This window comes from Ochotona princeps, chromosome 28, assembly GCF_030435755.1.
Source record: "Ochotona princeps isolate mOchPri1 chromosome 28, mOchPri1.hap1, whole genome shotgun sequence".
In the NCBI taxonomy this organism is placed as follows: Eukaryota; Metazoa; Chordata; class Mammalia; order Lagomorpha; family Ochotonidae; genus Ochotona; species Ochotona princeps.
In genome coordinates, this window is record NC_080859.1 from 650,312 (window position 1) to 664,934 (window position 14,623).

At 57.2% G+C, this 14,623-nt stretch overlaps 1 protein-coding gene across 1 annotated transcript in view; it reads left to right on the forward strand.

The window, feature by feature from the left end:
- Nucleotides 1–14,623, forward strand: part of IQGAP2 (IQ motif containing GTPase activating protein 2) — a 112,224-nt gene that overhangs the window by 6,222 nt on the left and 91,379 nt on the right. The window contains exon 2 of the mRNA XM_058656410.1: nt 7,441–7,540. Within this exon, the coding sequence (XP_058512393.1) occupies nt 7,441–7,540 (100 nt within the window). The remainder of the gene's footprint in view (nt 1–7,440; nt 7,541–14,623) is intronic.

The following is a 14,623-nucleotide window of genomic DNA, read 5'->3' on the forward strand; positions in this document are numbered from 1 at the left end:
AGGGTGCCCCACGTGTCTCACTCTGCTGGTGTGACTGCATGTGGGCTAATAACATTTTGAGGTGGAGAGGGCTGCTGTGGAGATGACCTCTGACCTGACCAGCTGACTGAGGTGGAGAGGGCCGCTATGGAGGTGACCTCTGACCTGACCTGCTGACTAAGGGCTGCTGTTGAGGTGATCTCTGACCCTGCTGATGCTGTGTAAGGTGGAGAGGGCTGCTGTAGAGGTGACCTCTGACCTGACCTGCTGACTGAGGTGGATAGGACTGCTGTGGAGGTGACCTCTGACCCTGCTGATGCTGTCTGAGAGCTGCTGTAGAGGTGACCTCTGAACTGACCTGCTGTCTTGAGGTGGAGCGGGCTACTGTAAAGGTGACCTCTGACCTGACCTGCTGTCTGAAGTGGAGAAGGCTGGAGCAGAGGTGACCTCTGACCTGCCTAATGCTAACTGAGGTGGAGCGGGCTGCTATGAAGGTAACTTCTGACCTCGGCTGTGACCTGTGGCCTGTGATCTCGTTCTCTATTGTACTGTGCTGATGGGCTGTGTGATCTTTGTGTTTGAGGTGTAGCACGTGTGATGCATGAATTGTGCATGTTGGCACCAGTGGTTGGAAGGTGGACAGAGGTGGAGTTGGAACAGCCTGGATTCCTCCCTGAGCACAGCGGGGAGCTGATTTTCCCAGGACCTGTGCCAGTCTGCTCGACGATGGCCTCGAGTCACAAGACTGAAGATGCATGCTCTGCCCCAATCTCCAGTCTGGGTGCTGCATCATGTGCAGTAAGCAAAATCCCATTGGCTAGCTCCTCGCCAGCAAGGGCCCAGTCAGACCACATTGCACACAGCGCACACTCAGAGCTCAGTGCTCCAACCAGACCCACAGCTTACCCTCCCTGGGAACCAACTGCCCCAGCATAGAGCCAAGCTCTTGCCTCAAGACACTGGTGGAGTCTCCAGGCATGGGGAGCACTTCTTCTCTGGACAGTCACGTGTGGGACGTGCCCTGTGCCCCTGCTGCATGAGCTGCTGGTGTGGGAAGCTGGCTTTTGTGCCAATGTGGCATGGGAGTGATGCAGTGTGATCGACAAGGAGATGCCCACCCTCCCAGGCTGGGATTTCGTTTTGTGAGGAGGGCGGGGGTGGAGGACGTATGGCCTCACCCCAGAGCTTGAGAATAATGAGCCTTTTTTGCCCTGCCCGGAGCGGGCTTACACTACCTCCCATGGCTGCACAGAACCGAGTTTGCAGAGGGGTGTCCATCCGCCTTGTTTCAAGGGCCCTGGGTTTACTTGCAGGCTCTCGGGAGATGCTGCCTGTGCTGGGCCATAGGGGTGGTGGGCTCGACTGTGCTGCAGCTGGTCTAGCTCCAAAGTCCCCAGTGACAGAGACACTTGGAGTAGTGGGAGGCCATCAGGAGTATGACACTGTGTGTAAAGGAAGTGCCCTCCTGTGTGTGGGGTTGGGTGCTGCTGAGCAGGTGGGAAACAAACTCCAGGCTCTGGACTGCTCCTGCACTGTGCTGGGCAGTGGCTTTGGAGGAGAGCCTGCAGATGTAGCTATGTTGAAGTCGCCATTCAGTCAGCTTACAAAAAGAGAGTGATATTCTAGAAGTGGTAAGTTGTCTCCTAGGAAACACCTTAAATGAGGAATTGGCTCCTCAAGCATCATTACCATGAGTTTAGCTGAACTTTTCTGTGGGTTTGCTCCTGGCATCAACAGAATTAGAGAGAGAAGGAGACTCCTGCCTCTGCTGGTTTACTCACAAAAGGACTGCAATGACCAGAGCCAATCTGAAGCTGGAAGCTTCTTCCTAGTCTCCCATGCGGCAGGGACCACAGCACTTGGACTGTTTTAAGCAGTCTTGCTTTTATCGTTGGGTCTCACCAAGTGGCAAGAGGAGGTCTCTCTAGTTTGTGGGTGAAGAAAGGGAGTTTCAGAGGCATAAGCCAACGGAGGTCTTGGTGTAGCCCCCAGAGGTGGGAATCCACAACAGGAGGCAGAGGACATGGGTGAGCGATGACTGCTCAGCCAGGTGAAGCTCGTCTGCATGCCTTGATTCAGCTGACACCCGGCCTAGCCTGGTGTATGAGCCACCCTGCTATGTCCAGATCCTGTGGGCCAGGAGCCCAGGTGGACATGGGGGCAGCTGGGTCCCTGCTACACATCCCAGGCTGATGAAGGCGTCCACATAGGTGGGGCTGGAACTGTCTGGAAACCTCTTTACTTGGATGCTGAGTCCCTAACCAAGATGACTTTAAGGATGGACTGGGCAGACCGGCTTCCTGTGTGGCTCGGGCCCTTCCAGTGCAAACGCTGCTTCCAAAGACAGTGACGGTGGGGCTGCATGTGTGTTCCCTTTGGGACAGCAGGCACCCTGGAGATGGCAGGAGCCCCTCAGTCACAGTTCTGGGAGCCCCGTGGTGCCACCTTGCTGGTTGGAGCTGCTGTGTGGCTGGTAGTCAAGGAGGAGGGGGCGCTGGGCCACAGGGGATGGAGTCATGGACTTTGGGCACCTCTCAGCAGGCTCCAAAGCTACCCCACCCACTGTCCACAGCAACTCTAACTGGGTCGATACCGATCTAGGACACATCAGCAGAACTGCCAGAAGGGGGTTCAGGCCTACGGGACGAGTTGTGCATCCTGGAGATAGAGCTAAGTTGCGGAGAAGTTTAAATACATCGTGGAGTAGTTGTGTTAACCCACACAGCCTTGAAGAAGTTGGCTCTGAAGGGGTTGTGAAGAAATGGGAGCCGGGAGGAATGCCAGGCCTGTGGGTGGGCCGCTGTGTCCCCGTGGGAGTTTAGCCGTGCTGTGCTTGGAGCACACCAAGTGCCGCTGGCCTGTGTCAGGAGCCCAAGGCACTGGCTGCTCTCAGGGTGTCAGCAGCTGGGGGAGGCTGGCTCCTGAGGCTTTGAGGGGGCCTGGGTTGGGTGCTATGTCTGCAGCCCTAGGTCATTTCCTGTGTGCCAGCGTGTCCACTGTTCTCTGCCCTGTCCCTCCCCTCCACTGTGTGCCAGCCACCTCTGCCTATGTCTGTCTTCCATGGCTGCTTCCTGACAGGCCCTCCTGAGTGCTATGGTCTCCTTCACTTGCATCCACGTTTGTCAGCTGTTCTTTGACTCACCTTTTCACGGTAGCTGGGGGCACCCCTTCTGTGATGTCCTGAGGGTGAGGTCAGCCCAGCCTGGGTCAGCTCCCACAGTTCAGCGTTTGAGGGAGCCAACAGTCTCACTGTGACTGGGGACCCCAGCAGCAGCCCCCAGGCCTTCTGTCCATGTCTTGCCCACTGGGCTGTGTCCTCCACTTGGTCCCATGTTAAACCTGGGCTTCGGGCCAAGGGTTGAGTCCTCATGATGAGGTGCAGCAGGCATTGGACCTGCCTCTGGGCTGCAGCTGGGTGATGGCCACTGAGCTGGGAGGCATGTGGAGTCGCGAGACCAGGATGCTTGCTTCTGGGATGCCCTCTGACGCCCCACACCTGACCTGAACCGCCAGGGCCCCCTGGTCCGCTGGCTGGCCCTGCCCCTGAGTGGTGGAGGAGCCTGACTTGAGGGCCCGTCACCATCATCGCCTGGGGGACAGAGGCTGTGTGAGGCAGAGCCAGTCCCCACGCCTGCCTAGGGCCTCTCCCTGGCTACCCAGAAATAAGGGGTGTGGGGACTGAGAGCGGCTCAGGGGCAAGTGGCATCACAGGGTGGATTTGGAATTAAGACTTTTATATCCATGTGCTGGATGTGCTGCATTTCCCAGGACCACTTTGAGGACCCCTGCAGAGTTATGGAAGGGCTTGGCCCAACAGGCAGTGCCACTGCATGTGCCCAGGCACAGTCAGCTCTGCTCTACACACTGCTGTGGTGCCTGCCTCCTGCCAGGCCTGCCACCTCCTCACCCATGTATTCCTTTTCTGGCCGGGTGCTGAAGCTGGCAGCTGGGAGCTCAGCTAAGGTCACCCAGCAGGGTGGCAAGCTGCGCCTCCAGCACTCAAGGCGTCATCCCTGTCTCCCAGGGCCTGCAATGGCCAGAACCCGGAGCCAGGACAAGCTCCAGTGGGCGAGAGAGCGTTAGTGGTAGGCTCAATGCCTGCCTTGTCATCTGTGTTTTTAGTGCAAATGCTTTTGGATGTGAAAACGAGGAATTTATCAAATGGCCTATAGTCTAGTATCTGGTATCTGGCATTAGTCTTGATGAGGGAAGGCAGGATCGGGGAGATGGTTGTACTGGAGGCTGGCTGGTTTGTGTTACCAGCACTAGATGCCAGCTAGTTGGGGTTAGTTAAACACTGGTTAACCAGCTGTACTGAGACCCTCTCCCTGAGTAGACTCCCCTACCCGCTGCGCTCTGCTTACTATTTTTCTTTCTTTTTAAGGCTTATTTTTATATATTTAAAAGGCTGAGCTACAGAGAGGAAAGGAGAAAGATCTTTCATCCGCTGGTGCACTCCTCAGATGGCTACAGTGCTGGAGCTGATCTGATCCAAAGCTGGGAGCCAGGAGCCTCTTCCAGGTCTCCCGTGCAGGTGCAGGGTCCCAAGGCTTTGGGCCGTCCTCTCCTGCTTTCCCAGGCCAGAGCAGGGAGCTGGATGGGAAGTGGAGCAGCCAGGACTGAAACTGGCATCCACATGTGATACTGACATTTCAGTGGAGGATTGGCATGCTGTAGCACGTCAGCCCTTCTGTTCTGCTTCTGGGAACATAAGATTGGAAGGAGCACATCGTGAAAGTTGCTCTAGAGAGGACCCCTCGGCAGGTGTGGGAGGATGGAAGAAGCGTGGGGCAGACCTGTCCAGCAAGGAGGTGGGGAGGGGTCAGGCTGGACGAGCAACTCCTGGTGCTCCTCCCAACCCCTTCCCCAAGATGTGGCTCCTCTGGACTCTGTGGCTTGCAGCAGCTGGGGCAGCGTGGGCCGAGCTCCTGGAATCTGATGGTTTCTGGGAGTGTGACCTCCCGGGCAGTTCTCTAGGCTGTCCGCACCTGCACAGCCATGGGAGCCAAGCTGGGGTCAGTGCCCCGGGTTGGGGTGTGTCGGGGGGAGGAAGGCTGGCTGCTGGCGAGAGCTGAGCTGTGCCTCTATAGGGCCGTGTTCCTGTGTGGCTGACACATGGTTGGTCGTTGGGAAGTTGGATGGTGGAGGCCCCAAGAGCCCAGTAAAGCTGGACTACTTCCTGCCGGGCCATTATCAGCTGTAATCCTGGGCTCTAGTGGGTTGAGAGTGACTACACCAGGGCTTGAGACGGCTGTCCAGGGTGCAGGTGGTGCCGTCCCCTGCTGTCCCCAAGTGGGCTGCACTTTCCCAGTCTCCCCGTTATGTCTCCAATGCCCACCTGATGCAGAGAATCTTCGTGAGATGTGCTTCAAGCAGGAAGCCGGTGAGACACCAGGAGCCATGGACATCGGCATTCTCTTGCCCTCCTTGCTGGTTCCCAGCCCTGCCCTGGTTGTAGTGTCTTGGACTCGGTTGTCCTTCTGGGCCTTCCATGGGGTGGTTTGTAGGCTCCAAGGGTGGTGTCCCAGCTGTGTAGGATCCAACTTCCAGGGTGACTGGAGCATGGCCAGGGCAAGGGACAACACTGAGTGTGTGGGGGAGCCATGCACGGGGTGCTGAACGGGTGGGTGTACAGCTCTATGACTTGCTGTTCCTCAAAACCAGCCCTCCCCGCATGTCCCCCCAATTCCCTGTTCCCATAAACGGCCTGGTGAGTCATACTTCTCACCTTTTGTCCTCAGCACAGGCTGGCACAGGGCGGCCACTCCAGTGTTTGCTGAACAAACCAGTGAGTTGTGACTCCAAGGACATGGTGGCCTTGGTGGCTGGGCAGAGCACAGCAGTGGGCAGGGCAAGTAGAGGTGGGCATGGTGAGGGCGGGGCCACGACTGTGAGCATGGCAAGATCTAGGGTGTTGCTGCATTGGTGGGCATGGCTACAGCGATGGGTATGGTCGCAGTGGTGTGCAGGACCAGTGGTCGGCCTGATCACAGTGATAGGCCTGGCTGCAGCAGTGGGCATGGCATGGTGTGGCTGTATCATTGGACAGGGCCACAACAATGGGTGTGACACTGAAACTGAAGTGAGAGATCTGATAGCAATGGGGTGTTGGGCTGGCGGCTACACCCACCGCTATTGCTTAGAGTGCAGGGGTCAGAGCCAGTGGCCCTAGTCCCAGGTAGAAAGGGTGTCCCAGGCGGAGGAGGGTGGTGAGAAGGCAAAGGGAGGAGCAAGCCCAGCTCCCAGGGCTGCGGCTCTGTTCTGTGGGTGGTACAGAGCCAGCACCCCAAGAGATTTCTGCAGCAACTGCACCTGCTGGAAGAGGAGCCTGGGCAGGCGTTCATGCCCTCCTCCCCACTCCCCCGGAGCGCTGAATGGAGCTGGTTGGGTTACGACTTAGAAAGGTGATCCTGAGAAGTACAGCTGGAGGCCGACCCTACCGGTCTGTCTGTGTGTCTGGGGACGGGTCTGTCTGCCTGATCTGAAACCCTGGGGGTTCAGTGTCAGGATCAGATCTTGAGCTGCAGATCATCATTCTGGCTCCATCCTGAGTTCCACATTCCTCTCTGCTTCTTTTGTCTGCCATGGGGGAATTTGCAGGCGTGTCCATCACGCCTTTTCTCCTGCATGTGTGGCCAACGGTCTGGACGTGAGAGAGCAGCACATTCCTCCCTGCCTGCATGTACACGTGGTCATTTTGGGGTGCTCGTGGTGCTGTGCGCAGCTGTGCAGTATACATCCTGTACCTGGGTACACACATGGGCATGTATGTGCATACATGTGACACACTGCACACCACGTGTACATGCTTGCACATACAGGCACAGGTCTTCCTGATGCGTGAACAGACTTAGTAGACACCAGGTTGGCCAGGCAAGACCGAAGTGGGAACATGATAAGTAGAGCAGTGGTTTGGCAGCTGTGGCCCAGGGTTGGGGTGCAGTGGGCACGGGTGCCATGTTCTCTGCCGACAGGAGGGCAGATGTGTTGGCACACTCCAGGTTGTGGGGGGAGCCAACCAGCCATGTTACCTGCTTTGTTCCTCATGGCCCTGCTGCCAGGGGGTTCTGTTGTCTTGGCCAGGAGGTTCTGTAATCATGGCCAAGAGGCAGGAGGGGGAGCTGGGATCTTTCATGCTGCAGGATGGGACGCTGTGATTCCTCCTGGACAAGGAGCTACACGTGTCCATGCAGTCTCTAACAAACGGCCACACGGGTGGGCGCTACCTCCACGGGGAGCCTCAGGCGGCATCCTGGCAACACCTGCCATGGTGTGGTAGGGAGTCCCGGGGGTCTAGTCACTCTGCTAGGTCTGTTGCTACTGCCTGCTCCTCTATCCCAACTGTAACTGGTGGGGGGCAGGGTGGTGTCTCTGGGCATGAGCCATTTCGAGCCCCATACCCCTGCCTCCGGCAGAGTCCATGACATCTGGGCGGTGACACTCTATGTCCTGTCTCTGCAGCCATTGTGGATGATGAGCGACTGTCTGCAGAGGAGATGGACGAGAGGCGGCGACAGAACATTGCCTACGAATACTTGTGCCACCTGGAGGAAGCCAAGAGGTAGGACTCAGCCCGGGGCACGGGCGAGGTGGCTGGGGGACTCTTGCTGTGCTTGGTGCTTTGGGCATTTGGCCAGCCTTGTGCCAGGAGGGCAGTGGCCAGGGTAGGCTGCACACCTAACTGCACTGGGCACACACTCAGGGCTGCACTTCCAGATGCTCCTTCCCTGTCTTGGTAGTCCCAGCTGGTGGGAGGAGAACCTGACAGGCTCTGCCAGGCAGGACCTGGAGAGTGTGGCAGCCATGCCCCGACCAGTGCTGTGTCCAGGCTGGACACCTCAGGCTCAGGGTCAGGCTCTCGTCTGGCTGTCTCCCCTACCCTGCGTGGTGCCCAGCGCCCAGTGCTCAGCAGGGCCACAGTGTAGGTGCCAGAGCCTATGGGTGGCAAGCATGAGGTCAGGCTCTGGACAGCAGTGTCCTTCTGTACCTGTGGGTAAGGTCGCTCTGGGCACCTGTCCTGCTGTGGCTGAGCTGGGATTCTCCAGAATCTCGTCAGAAGGACTGAGGGGCCCTGTCCTTCTTGAATGGATCTGGGGCTGAGCCAGGGTCTTGCTCCTGGGGGATGTAGGAGCTGAGCCAGGGCCTCATACCCGGGCAGGAGGGGCTGAGCCAGGGCCTCGTTCCTGGGTGCAGGGGATGGGTGCTCCCGGGGCCAGTATCCACTGCTGGTGAGAGATGGAGCTGGGAGTTTGCAGACCAGCATTCAGGGACACAGGTCCTAATTTGGTGTCAGCATTGTTCTGGGGCTGGGGGGCGGATTGCTCCAAGCTGCTGGGTGTTTGCGGGTTGCTTAATTTTCTTTAAGCTCCTGGATCAGGCCTGAGGGGTTGTAGCATGTCTGCGCTGCCCCTGCTGCAGCTGCAGGACCTAAACATGCCTCAAGCAACAACACTGTTGCTGAGACTTGCTGAAGGAGCGGGTGAGGGCTGTAGGAGGGTGGAGGTGAGTGAAGTGAGGAGTTCCTGAGGTGCGCACAGGGAAGCTGCTGAGGTCGTCATGGCTGTGGGGACATGATTCAGTGTGCTCACAAGGAGCCTGCGACGGGTGCCAGCCTCAAAGGGTCAGGCGTCCTTGTCTGAGCGTGGCTGCGAATTGTAAACTCATGACATGAGCAGAGATGGCCTGCGCTGAGGGCCCAGGGCTGCGTGAAGGAAACAAGGCCCCCCGGTTTGCCTGGAGGTACCCCTGGTGTCTTCTTCTGGTAATGATCTCTGAGCTACAACGAGATGGCAGGTCGATTAGACGTTGGGGCCTTTTTAGGTTCTAATGAGCGTCAAGTGTGAAGGTGAGTGGCAGTTCTGGCAAAGGGCTGGCTTCGTGGTCTGACCTGGTTTAGAGCTCGACATGTGAGTAGGCAGAGGGGTGGGCACACAGTGGAGAATCCTGGCCTGGGATGCTCCATGGCACCAGCCATCAGGGAAGTGCCAGTCAGCCACAGGGACACTGCCCTTCCTCCTGTCTGCCGGTGGTGTAGGTGAGGTGGGCAGAGACATGGCACTGTGAGCATCTCCATGGCACAGGCTAGGCCTTACCCAGCCGGCCCTACCTGCATACAGCCCTCCAGGACATGGGCACTGAGGTCAGCGTTGAGGGTGGAGCCAGACCTGAGCTGTGAGGCTGGAGCAAGGACAGGGCCTGAGGCCAGGGAGGAGCCCTGGCCTGGCACACTGAGGTTAGGCTGAGGGTACTTGGAGCCCTGAGGCACTGGCCGCCCTGCTGTCAGCCAAGGTTGGCCCAGGGACACGGCACTGGGAGATGAAGGTTTAAGTTTCACCCGTGTGGCTTCCATCCTTGGAATTCTGCTGGGCCAGTGCTGGAACTGGCTCAGTGAGTGTCCAAGCCTGCCTGGGCTATCTTCCTCAAGTACATCCAAGAATTTGTGGAAAGTGGGGTGAAGTGGGTGTGCTTTCTTGCAATGTGCGTGAGACGTGCCTGACAAGTTGGTCAGAGTGAGTATTTGAACCCCAGTGTCCTCTGGCACTGTGAAGCTGGCCTGCAATGCCAGGTCCTCCTGCAAATGGTGCTTTCCCTGGGAGAAGAAGTTACCACTCGGGGCTCAGGCAGGCACATGCTGGATGCCTAGGACACGCCCACCTTGGCCAAGGTCTGTCCTCTATGCTGTCCTGTGCTGCATCCCTCAGTTTTGGCTGCAGGGCTGGGAGGAAGGGAGAAGATGAACATTTCCTCAAGGGAGTGAGGGACAGGCTGGGGTCAGGGCTCAGGGGGGTGGACATGGCTTCTCTGCTCTCCTGTAGAACCTTCCAGAATCAGGCACTGTGATTGTTTCCCCAAAGACTCCATGTGAGGGGAGGATCTGCCTGGCCTGTGGTGTCACCAGCATCAGTTTTTTTCCTGTCACTAGCAGGACCAGCTGAGGGCGGCTGGGTTCTTGGCAATGGCTTGGTTAAAGCGGCTTGTAGCTGAGACGGAAAGCAGGGAAGACAACGTGGCTGTGGAATGTCCCGGGGCCGCCTTGCCAAGCTCCACACCTGCACAGGTGGCAGGAAGGGATAGGCCGGTGGGGGGGAGCCTGGCGCCTCTGGCCAGTCCCGGGGAGTGGAGGTGGTGAGTGCCTGTCTCCTGCCTCCCATACCCCTCCTCTCACAGGGCACTACCAGCCTCTTCCTCCATCAGCTGGGGGAATGAAGTAGCTCTGGTTTCACACCATGGCAGAGGAGGAAGCTGTGATGAGATGCCTGGGCCCTGGTGGCCATCTCTCCCTGGAGTGCTCTGTGTTCCTGTGACCTGTGAACCTGTGTTGATACAGTGCACACACATGTGTAACCACCAGTTCCCATGTATATGACACATTCACATTCATACTCACATGCTCACAGCCATGTGTGCTCTCATGCAGGCACACATGTGCTGCCCATGGACACACATGCAGGGCCCAGGGCACACTCCCTCACATGCTCACGTGTGCTGCCCATGGCACACATGGACTTGCACACACGGTCACATTTCCTCACATGTGGACTTGCACACACAACACACTGTCACACTTACACTGCACACACTCACACGACATACAGTCATGTGCCCACATATCTGTAAATGTGCACTAGCACACATTTGTACACATGTGCTCTTGCACACATGATGGACACACCACCTTGGCCCAAACCTGTATTTCCTGCAGCAGTGGCTCTGGTTTCTACGCTGCTGAGAGGATTTGTTTTTCATTTAGTTTGAGTCTTAAACTCTTAGTTTATGGAACTGTCCCTCATTCCAGGAGCTCCTGGCACCCCCTGAGTCCCTCATGTTTGGCCTGCATGCCAATAGCATCAGGCTTGGTTTGACTCCAGCGTGCACAGCACCAGTGTGGGGCTTGGCTCAGTGTGTCCAGCTCTCCTCCACCTTTGCTCTCATCCTCGGGTAGGCATGGCCGTTGACTGTGTTTCAGGTTTGCTGGGATGATGTCCCCTGTGTGGATGTGAACATGGCGGCATTCAGCCCACAGTACCCTCGCCCGCAAGACCGTGCAATCTTGGCCAGGGTCACTCTGTGCGAGATCTTTGGCCAATTGTGTAGGCTTTGGAGCTTCTGCTGGTCTTGGCAGTGGTACAACTCCCTGAAGTTTAAACACCAAGTGTTCCTGTAAAGGACCAAGCCTTGTCATGTCCTGAAAAGGGGCAATGCTTCTTCAGGACATGGTGTTCACCTATGGAGTGCCGCAGACTGAAGTCCATCTTCCTGTAAGGTGCGGCTGCCGTCATGAACCTGGTAATAAGGGAGCGTTCTTTCTGCTCGGCCCCTCTCTCCCCTGTGCTGGGCTCTTGTGTCACATGGGAGGCTCGGGTCCAGTGCAAGTGCTGGGGTATAAGGCACTTGGGTTCTTACTTGGTCCCCAGGATTCCTTGTAACCAAGTGCTTGGCCACATGCCAAGTCTGTCGTACCTCCTGCTGCTGTGGGTGCTGGGTGGTGGTTAGTGCAGCCAGCTGGAGTGGGGGGTGAGATCAGGGTCGCTCATGCACCCAGGGTCAGTCGTTTGTATCATGCTTGGTCAGTAGGTTTTGTCCGCAGCCTGGTGTGCAGAGGAGGCTGCAAAGTGAAGCTCCCTCCCCGCTCCCCTGTTGCCCACTGTGCCGTGGCTTCAGCCCTCCATAGGACCACCCCAGCCACCTCCAGCTCCTGTGTGCACCTGTAGCCTTAGGCGTGTGCTCACAGGCTGGGGGATCCCACCTGTGTGTGCCTGGCACCATCCTGGGCAGGCTGGGGTCCCTGAGCCCTGGCTGTGCAGACTCAGGCCAGAGACACCCCTCTACTCATTCTCATAGCTGACGGGGTGAAAGTGGGTGCGAGCCTGGCTTCCCGTGGGGCTCAGTGTTCCCCCACTGAGGGAGTGCAGCTGGGTGCCTGCCTGACCCCCGTGGGCTCAGTGTCCCCCCGCTGCATGACCAGGGGTGACTCCAGAGCCTTGTGGTCCTCACGGGGGGGAGCCCTGACTCCTGCCGTGTGCATGGGTGCAGTGGTGGGGCTGAAGCTTGCCAGTGCTGTGGCTTGCCTGGGCACTGTCGGTCTCTTGTCCTGGAACTACAGTGGAAGTGTAGGTGAGCAGGGATTGTCTGCCAAGTTGGAGTGTCCGGGGATGCCCTGCAGGTGCCAGTGACCAGGAGGAGATTAGTGGGAAGTCTGAGCCCAGACAGACACCTGAGTCCTTGTCCTCTTGCTGGCCACAGTGATTCCTGAGTGTTGGGCTCAGGGGCCCTGGACAGAGGGACATACCTTCTGGGTGGTCCCTGTGAGCTTTGTGGCGGGGGCAGGTTCAGGGCTGTGGGTCTGGGGTGGGTGTGTCCGGCTCTGGGTCCCCCTAGTTGTGAGGGGCTCTGGTTTCTGTGGCACCTCCTGAGGAGTCTCCAGTGGCACTTTGGGCCATGACTGTGGCCTCAAAGAAAGACTTTAGGTTCTGACAGAGGTTCTGCAGCTTCATGTTCATTAGACTGCTTTGGACACTTGAAAAATACGTCTTTATTTCTTTTTATTTGAAAGGCAGATTTACAGCAGGAGAGACAGAGAGAAATCTTCTGTCCACTGGTTCATTCCTCAAATGGTTGCAACAGCCAGAGCTGAGCCAATCCAAAACCAGGAGCCAGGAGCTTCTTTTGGGTCTCCCATGTGGGTGCAGGGTCCTCAGGCTTTGGGCCATCCTCGACTGCTTTCTCAGGCCACAAGCAGGGAGCTGGATCAGAAGTGGGATAGTTAGGACTCAAACTGGTGCCCAGATGGGATGTCAGTGTCACAGGAGGAGGCTTAGTGTGCTATGCCATGGCACCAGCCCCTTGAACACTTACAATTAGGCTTCTGAGCGTCACCTACAAAGAAGGAGGCATGGATAGTTGTAACTCCGGGACTAGACATCATCCGAGTGTGAAGAGCCTGGTGGCCCAGCAGGGAGGAGCCCACTCGTGGCATGGGCAACTGCTGCCCTTAGTGATTGGCAAAGGCTGGAGCAAGAGCGTGTGAGCAGGTGTGCTGGTTGTCCACACGAGAGAGAATGCCACAGAGAATCTTCTGGGAGGGCAGTTTGACAATAAATCACCATCTTTGGCGGCTCAGCAAATTCTTCCCCAAGAATGTTAATTGCCATGTTGTTTGCAGAGGTGGGAAGTGGGGAGCCACTTTCATGTCCTGCAGAGCTGACTGGTTAGTTAATTGATGTAAACAGGCGGGATGGATTTTCCATCCCAGATTTAGTGTGTGAAGCCACCTGGTGTGGCATGCTGCTGTTTGTGTCACCTGACGTTACTTTGTATCACAAAGAGGTGCACAAAGCAGATACAGTGTGGAAGGAATGAAGATTCTTTCTCCTGTGAGCTGTGGCCAACAGCATACTCCCCGTGGCCGTGGGCTGTTGTACAGTGTCCGAGGATGCTGGGAGCCGTCCTGGTGCCTCTTCCTGCCGTGAGCAGTGATAACAGTGCACTCCCCATGGGCGTGGGCTGTTGTACAGTGTCCAAGGATGCTGGGAGCTGCCCTGGGGGCCGCCTTCTGCACCTGCCACTCACCCATGTGTCATCTCCAGGTGAGCCCAGGAAGAAACACTAGGTGCTCCTCACCCCACAGTCCAGCAAACAGAGGCGAAAACCCTCAGGGCCCCTTGTTTCCTGCCTGAGAACCAAACCTGAAACAAACCTCAGGAAGGGATGGCTCACTTCACAGGGGAGGACGCTCTGTGGGTGTGGCTTCTTGCCGCCCATTACTGGTCCCCTAGAGGTCCCCATGGGTGAGCAGCCTGGGTGTGGCTGTGCTCCCGTCCCTGCAGACCACCCTTGCATCTTGTTCCAGGGGCAGCATGGACAGGACTGGAGGACAGCAGGGGCCAGTGCTGTGGTGTAGTAAGTTGGTGCCGGCGTCTCATGTGGGTGTTTGTTTGAGTTCAGGTTGTTCCACTCCTGATCCAGTTCCCTGCCGATGTGTCAGTAAAAGCAGTGGAAGATGAACCCAATCCCTGGGCTCTGCATTCACATGGGAGACCTGGAGGAGGCTCCTGGCTCCTGGCTTACATACCCAATGTGTGTAAGCTCTCTCTCTGCCTTCCCTCTCTCTTGCTCACTTTCCAAATAAAATAAGTTTTCTGACATGCATGACCCCTTTCTTCTGCTGTTGACGTGGTCTCCATGGTAAATTCTCGTTTCTGCAAATGTAAGTCACTTTGTTCCATTCCGATGCAATGCTCAGCGCCCAGCTTGCCTGTTTTCGGGGGTGCTATTTGGGTGCTTGGAGCTGGTGTCCTGGAGGGCAAGTGGCACTCCATGTTCCCGACTGTGTCCCCTTGGAGTCAGTGTCAGCCAGTTCCCTGGTGATGCCCAGAGCTCTGTGGGCACTGCAGAGGCCACGGTGAAGCTGCTGGTAGTGAGGCAGGTGTGCAAATTAGGGTGTTTGTGTGAGCTATGGCAGGCCAGCTGGCCACAGCCTGCAGCAGGGCCTGAGCGTGTCGGAGCTGGGTCTCTGCCATGCACAGGGGCTGCCTGCCATCAGCAGGGTACTGGATGGAAAGTGAACATCCACTGTGTCCCCTCAGCTGCACCCCTTCTCCTGGCTTCCTATGGAACAGCTGGGGTTCTGACCAAGTGGCCTGGT